Genomic DNA, 7,341 nt, shown 5'->3' on the forward strand with positions numbered 1-7,341 from the left:
GGTTCCTGCAGATGCAAGAATCCCCACATGCAGGAACGCCCAGAATTGCGGGCTGCAGTTGCACCCTGCTTAATAAATCTGCCAAGGCACTGCTGCTTTTCTGATATAATCTTCTGTTGCCACAAACTATTAACCATTTACAATGTAGGAAAATACTTTCATTCATTGCAGAAAAGCTGAAGGGACAGATTTTACATTGTAGGCCTACATGCTTTCGGCATCATAGTGCTAGAGACGATTTTTGAGAACGCAGCAGGGGATCTCGGTCACATCATACAGGCAATCGCGAAAATAGTTGACGCCGTAATATGTCCCTTCTCTCTTTCCTTCCATTAGCTAGACAGTGTTTTGGCTAAATGTAAAGTGGTCCAACCAGAGAAAAGTTCCAGTGATTGCATCGTTTGAATTTCTTTCAGACAGTTCGTGTGAGCTGGTCTACAAGAACATTAGGAAACACGGTGAGCTCCGTTAGCGTACTGGCCAACTTTCTGCAAGAAATTAGACTGGGTTCAGTAAACAAAAACTAGCTAGCGTCAGTTAGCAAGCAATGAAGCAATTAGCCATGCTATATTACCCAGTCGTCGGGTCTCGGCTAGGAAGTAACCAATTAAGTACTAGCTACCGCTAGCTAGCTAGCTTTAGAGATGAGAGGGCCAAAATAAGGTACAGAATACTGTCATAAGTCAGCAGTTTGTGTGTGGAATAAAACATGGTAACTACTGTGTACGAAGGCTAACGCGTTACCTATGGCTCTGTGTAACGTAAACTAGCTATATGCTAACTCATCTGTGTGGTGGAGGAATAGCTAAGCTAACTGAACATGACTAGATTGAACTCCAGATAGCTACTTTAGTCTACTGAATACAATCGTATTATATATATATATATATAGCTTTCTCGACTGAAAGCCATGACATTTGTCTTTGTGTTCTATTATAATGTAGTGTGTCATCCTTTGGATTGCTGGGATGTAATGTTAACGCCGTCGTTAGTCATCCATAGTAACGTTAGTACGGCGGGGTCAACTAACATTATGGTACCATCACACATTGCTTCCCATGAGATTGTTTTCTTGTCTTGAGTCAAGTAATTGCGTGAGTTTTTTTGGGACGTTGGGCTGTAATGTTGACTCCCTTGCCCAATGTCTCAAAAGACTACCGAAGTAGCCCCTGACGCTAACTATTATTGTGATGTGAGACTAAATCAAATTCACCCGTTCTAAAGCAAGGTCAACTGACAGCTCACAGTGGAGGGAGGTCAAGTGTTATTGCAATTCTGAAAAGAAGCAATGTCGTTCAGCCTGTAGGGGTGGGTATAATTTGTGGAACATTCCAACAGGAATCTGTTACAAAAACTTCGTAAAGTACAAGGTTGCCAACAAATAACGCATACAAAGTAGCACGATCAATTCACCTAGCCAACTAGCTGCCGAATAGGCATCAACTCACCTCGTAGCTTATTCTTAATGTTTGTCCATAAGCTACCAGAGTGCGGACAGACATTTTTCAGAATAAACGTGGTGAGTGAAAAACCTAATGAAATAGCCCACTCCCTACCCGGTATCTTATTCTGCCGCTAAACAACTTTGTATGCGTTGTTTGTTGGCAACCTTGTTGTTTACCACGATGTTGGAACGTTCCACAAATTATACCCACCGGTCTGTAGGATTGCCTGTATAGAACTTTGTCATGTGTATGATTCACAACACCCTGATCTTATTATTCCCATTGTCAGTTTATTTGCTGTGTGTATATATGTATTTATTTTTTTAATGCTGCACAAGCATTGTCCTTAGCGGATAATAAAGATATAGGCTATTGAATTTAATAGATTATGAGTAATCTCTGTCATACATCCACACGTGATTGGTAGGGTTCATAACAGAGTTCACAGCAAAGAAGCTCTGGCTGTCTGAATGACTTGACTATTCCACAGCATGAGTAGGGTGTCCAGTGTAGAAGTTGAAAACATTGATTTTAGTTTCTTATTTCAGCAGGTGTGAGACCATGGTGGTGAATCTCTGCCTACCACATTTCAAGACCACCATCCAGTGTGACAAGGTACAAAACAATTAGAGTTTTATGGGCTGGAGTAGCCAAAACGCCACTTGAAGTTCAGTACCTTGTTGTCAAGTCAAAACGGTCATCACCCATAATGCTTGCACTGCGGTGACAAACCCAGGATATGGCTCCAAAAGCGTACACACTGAACTTCAAGTCGAGGTTTGGCAAGGACCAGAGCTGACATTATTCCCCATGTCCCTCCATAGATTGTTGACTAACGTTGGTTCAATGTGTAACAATCTGAACCAATGGTTATATTCCCAGTCAAAGCAAATGGGAGAAAATGCTTCTAAATTAACATCTAAAATAAGCATTCTTATTGGAAAAATGTAGATACTCTTTCCTCCTCCTCTTCTCCATACTCTACCACTTCTACCTCTTCTCCATACTCTACCACTTCTTCCTCTTCTCCATACTCGTCCTCTTCTCCATACTCTACCACTTCTTCCTCTTCTTCATACTCTTCCTCTTCTTCATACTCTTCCTCTTCTCCATACTCTACCTCTTCTCCATACTCTACCTCTTCTCCATACTCTACCTCTTCTCCATACTCTACCTCTTCTCCATACTCTACCTCTTCTCCATACTCTACCTCTTCTCCATACTCTACCTCTTCTCCATACTCTACCTCTTCTTCCTCTTCTCCATACTCTTCCTCTTCTCCATACTCGTCCTCTTCTCCATACTCTACCACTTCCTCTACTCCATACTCTACCTCTTCCTCCTCCGGAGTACAACACAAAGCCAATCTTCCCTTTGTCTCGCCACCCCCCCCCCCCCCCCTGTCCTTCTCACCTACTGTGGTCATTTTCTGTCCTCTGGGTTTTATGGAGAGTGGGAGGAGAAACGGTGAGAGATGTGTGCTTGAATGAGAAGAGGAGGAAAGGGTTGAAGGATGGAGTTGGCAGAGGAGAAGGAGAGGAGCAAGGTGCTGTGTGGGAGGTTGATACTCACTTCGCTAGGTGTTATTCTTCTTCTGGGAATAAGTCTTCCACTTTTTCACCCTCTTTACCTCTTTCCTTTCACTCTCCACCTCTCTTATTTGCTCTTTCTGTCGCCTCTTCCTTCACTCCTCCCCCTCATCACTTCACTGCTTTTAAATGTATGTAGTTCTGTTCTTGAGCTATTCTTGTCTATTAATGTTCTGCATTAATTTCATGTTTTGTGTGGAACCCAGGAAGAGTAGCTGCGGCTTTCGCAACAGCTAATGGGAATCCTAATAAAATACCAAATACTTCTTCCTCAACCCTACCTCCCTCTCCTCCAATTCCTTCCCTCTCACGTTCCTCACTCTGCCCCTATTCTTTGCCCTCCCTCCCTCATCTAGCTATGTGCAGATGGGTACGACGTCACCAACCTCCTATCGGCCGACCCAGCAGTCCGGAGGCGTGGTTTTAAGCTGGAGTACTTCCTGCGGCCGCCTGTTCAGGTGAGCTGACGCTGTAGAATATTTAGAGATGTGTATTATGACATCACTGTCCTATTCTTCTTCATCTCTTTCTAGAGAAGTGGTCATGGTGGGTATATCTGTCTAATCTTCCTTTGTCTGACTCTAGGTGACACTGCAGTTTGGCTTCCAGGTGGAAGTGTGTCGGGTGGATGTGGAGCTGTGGCCCTGGGGCATGGACAGAGGACAGGCCTGCAAGAGGCTGGAGATCAGCACCAGCTCTGACCCCCCACTCCCCCACAATCACAGCTTAGAGCAGGGCCAAACCCAGGCCCAGCAAGGCCAAGAGAAGGGCCAGCAATGGGACCAAGCCAAGGCCCAGTTCAAAGGCCACCAATGGAGTCTCCAGGCCCAACAATATAGTCTACAGGGCCAGGAGAAGAGCCAGCAATGGACCCAACGTGGCCAAACGCACAGCCACACAGACACCAGCCAGGGGGCTTTTCACCTGGTGGGACGCTGTGAACTAACAGAAGAGACCCACGTCAGTTTCTCCCATCCCTGTTTCCGCCCGCGCCCTCCCTTCTCCTCCCTGCCCCCAGCACCCCGTGAGGGGTGTAGACAAGAGGAGCTGTGGAGCAGGGGCCCGCTCTCACTAGGCTCTGTGAAGCAGCTCCGTGTGACAGTGCCGTACGGTGCGGGTGCCTCCGCGATGGGGCTCAAGGCACTGGCAGTGTGGGGGCTGCCTTCTCGCTGCTGCCCTCCGGACGAGGTGGAGAGGGTGAGGATAACTCATGAGAACGCTAGCCTGAGACCAGTGCCACGGCTCAGCCACTTGGCATCAGCTCAGCCTTCACCTGTCAATCAACCACCGGCACTGTCACAGACGACAACAGCAACTAGGTACAATGTGTATAAAACAATGACTGTTTTCAACACAATGTATGAGGCAGATGAATTGCAACTCTTTTCACAAAGCCAAAGGCAAAACCGTCATCTGTGGGAGGATATTAATGTATTTTTCTCCTCTTTTCTATTCTCTGACCCCCAGCCTCCTGCAAGTACCTGAGGAGTTCCTGGACCCGCTGACCCAGGAAGTGATGTTGTTGCCCATGCTGCTGCCCAGTGGAGTGTCTGTGGACAGCTCTACTCTGGAGGAGTACCAGAGGAGGGAGGCTACCTGGGGTCGCGTCCCCAATGACCCCTTCACCGGTGTCCCCTTCGTCCCTGAGTCACAGGCCCTCCCCAACCCCCACCTGAAGAGCCGCATCGACCGCTTCTTGCTCCAGACAGGGTTAGAGGTCAGGGATGGAGCGGTTGGGAGGCAGGGCCATGGGGAGAGTCCGCAACCCTCCAGACTCATACCTCCACAGAGGACTGGAGAGAGTAGGGACTCTGCTGTCACCGCTGCTGCTGTAGAGTCAGCCAACCACCAGGGGACACTTAGCCGAAACAGTGGGACTCGCACACAGACTACCCAAAAAGGGGCAGAAAGTGTTATTACACAGAGGAGCCAGCTTACGCAGTACAGGGGGACTGGGGCTTTTAACAACAGGGCGAAGAATGGGAATGGGAAGGATCGGTGCGCTGGTAAAGTTGGCCCTAAAGAAGGGGCAGTGGATAGAGTGAGTTCCCAGGAGGGAGGGCCAGACTTGGGGACAAGGAGAAAGAGAGAGCTTGAGGTTTGGGCCACTCTGATCCGTTCTAAGGGAAAGGGTGAGCCCACCGGGCCCAAAGCAGCCTCTGCTAGTGCTGGTCACTCCAAGGAGCTACTTCCTGACTTGAAAAGACCAAGAACAGATGCAAACCCCACTATCTCCTCAGGTGAGTGGTAAATGCGAAAAGCGTGAGAACAAAAACATTGCATTCTGGCGTTTTAGTTAAAAGGGCTTTGTTTAGGGTTGGCTGTGTCAAGTGTTTGAATGTGTGTCACTTACGAGTGTTTTTGTGTTATTCCTCTTGTTCCAGCCACAGTTCCTAGCAGTAGCTCCCATGAGCAGCGTTTGTCTACCAGTCTAGACTATGAACAGCGTTTGTCTACCAGTCTAGACCAAGAACAGCGTTTGTCTGCCAGTCTAGACCAGGCCCTTCTCTCAGCCCTGCAGGGTCGACCCTCCTTTACCTCCTACCCCTCCCAAACCCCCCAGCTCCAGCACAAACACACAGACACACCTGCTGACACCCCAACAGGTAGGAACAGCCTCTAGTGGCTCTGTTTGAATTTGGCTAAAATGTACCCTTCCTTGGATTATGAATGCATGGCGGGGAAATTCTTGAGTTGACTAGTCATAGGTTGAACAAGTTAGACGGTCAAGTAGTGTGACGTTGCCTAGGTATGCGGGAGAAAAACACTTTGTCAGAGGCGGTCCAAGGACTTTCAGCCTCATTACACTGTACCAACTATTTTCTAGTCGTTATTATGTTCACCTACAGTACAATAATCATTTGGTGGGTGATTATTTGTCCTGTTTCACTCATGCACAAGTGTTTGTTAATACGCATGTGTGAATTGGAAATGTGTTTTTTTGCATAGCCCACTCTCCCTGAGACACCCTCAGAGAGTGGGGTCACGGCCATTACCAACAGTGACCCCAGGTTTGCAGAGATAGGTTAACATCTGTCTTTATACTTCATCCTCCTCGACTCGCCATACAAACTTCCTTCCCATTGCTGTAATTTATGTAGTTTGTTGATAGAGCCTTTTTAAAATGGTGTTTGTTGTTGGAGTATAAAATACAAACTGTGAACAGACTCATTCAAGGTGTACATACTGCTCAATACATGCATTCTCTTTCTCTCCTTCATCCTCTTTCTCACCCTCTAGCTTTTCCTATTTCTCTCTTTCCCCCTCTTCTCTCCCCACTTCCCTTTCTCTCTCTCCCAGGTGAGAACAGGTGTGGTTCCTGTTCCTGCTCTCTATCAGTCTACTCGACCTCTCCATCAGCATATCGCCTGCCCTGTGGACACTTCCTGTGCCGCCCCTGCCTACACAGGAAGTCCCGCCCACTTGTCACTACAGCAATGCCCAATCACATCCTCTGTCCCACCTGCCATAGCCCTGCCGCTTCCAGTGACATCACACACGTGCATCACTGAACGGAAAAATTTGTGTCGCATTAACCACTGAACGGGCTATGGCGGCAGGTAACCTAGCAGTTAAGAGTGTTGGGCCAGTAACTGAAAGGTTGCTGGTTCAAATCCCTGAGTCGACTAGGTGAAAAATCTGTCTGTACCCTTGAGCAAGGCACTTAAACCTAATTGCTTCTGTAAGTTGCTCTAGATAAGAGCGTCGGCTAAATGACTAAAATGTAAACGAACTGAACAACCCTACTGCAACTCACTGAAAATGTGTGTGCTCTTAACCACCAATGGATACGCAGTCACCCACTCACTCTGCCTGTGCTCTTCACTGCACATGTGAGCAGCAGAATAGTGGTGGACATTGGAGGAAACACAGATTACAACGGGACTCTTTATTGTCCATTGGGCCTTGATGAACAATGACTTAAAATCCCTCCCTGCCTCTCTACCCATGTCCCCAACAGAACTCATTAAAACGTTTACAGACATCTTCTGAAATATGTGTTTTAGTTTGTATTATTCACTGTGGTGATGTGGGTTCTACTTATACCCACCCAACTGTCATAACTTGAGAACCTTCCCTTTGCTTGGTCGGGGAGTGTTTGTTTCTGCTTTTGAAGCTTGTCTTGCTAAACCAAGTCTAGAGTGTAGCGTCAGTGCGTCACAGCTGCCATTGTAGATCTGTACAGAGAGGAATAGAAAAGTGTGTTCAGTCACAAAGAATGGTTAGGAGAGAAAAGAAGAGTGTTGGGCCAGGCTGCTGTCTCATTGAGAAGTGGACAGTACAGAACAAACCTACCTTTGCTCCCC

At 47.2% G+C, this 7,341-nt stretch overlaps 1 protein-coding gene across 3 annotated transcripts; it reads left to right on the forward strand.

Moving 5' to 3' along the window:
- Positions 1 to 266: 266 nt before the first annotated feature.
- ubox5 (U-box domain containing 5) lies at positions 267 to 7,029 on the forward strand. Of its 3 annotated transcripts, none has more exons than XM_020490433.2 (7): positions 267 to 458; positions 1,994 to 2,060; positions 3,391 to 3,492; positions 3,620 to 4,353; positions 4,502 to 5,274; positions 5,419 to 5,640; positions 6,275 to 7,029. In XM_020490433.2, exons 2-7 carry the CDS (start codon positions 2,007 to 2,009, stop codon positions 6,544 to 6,546), a joined length of 2,157 nt encoding a protein of 718 aa, XP_020346022.1. In that variant the 5' UTR covers positions 267 to 458; positions 1,994 to 2,006; the 3' UTR covers positions 6,547 to 7,029. The 3 variants fall into 3 exon arrangements, with proteins under 3 accessions (XP_020346022.1, XP_020346021.1, XP_020346023.1); XM_020490432.2 differs by having other exon boundaries at positions 316 to 458; positions 1,997 to 2,060; XM_020490434.2 differs by having other exon boundaries at positions 316 to 458; positions 1,997 to 2,060; positions 6,335 to 7,029.
- Positions 7,030 to 7,341: the final 312 nt, after the last annotated feature.

Source organism: Oncorhynchus kisutch, linkage group LG8 (assembly GCF_002021735.2).
Source record: "Oncorhynchus kisutch isolate 150728-3 linkage group LG8, Okis_V2, whole genome shotgun sequence".
Taxonomy (NCBI): Eukaryota; Metazoa; Chordata; class Actinopteri; order Salmoniformes; family Salmonidae; genus Oncorhynchus; species Oncorhynchus kisutch.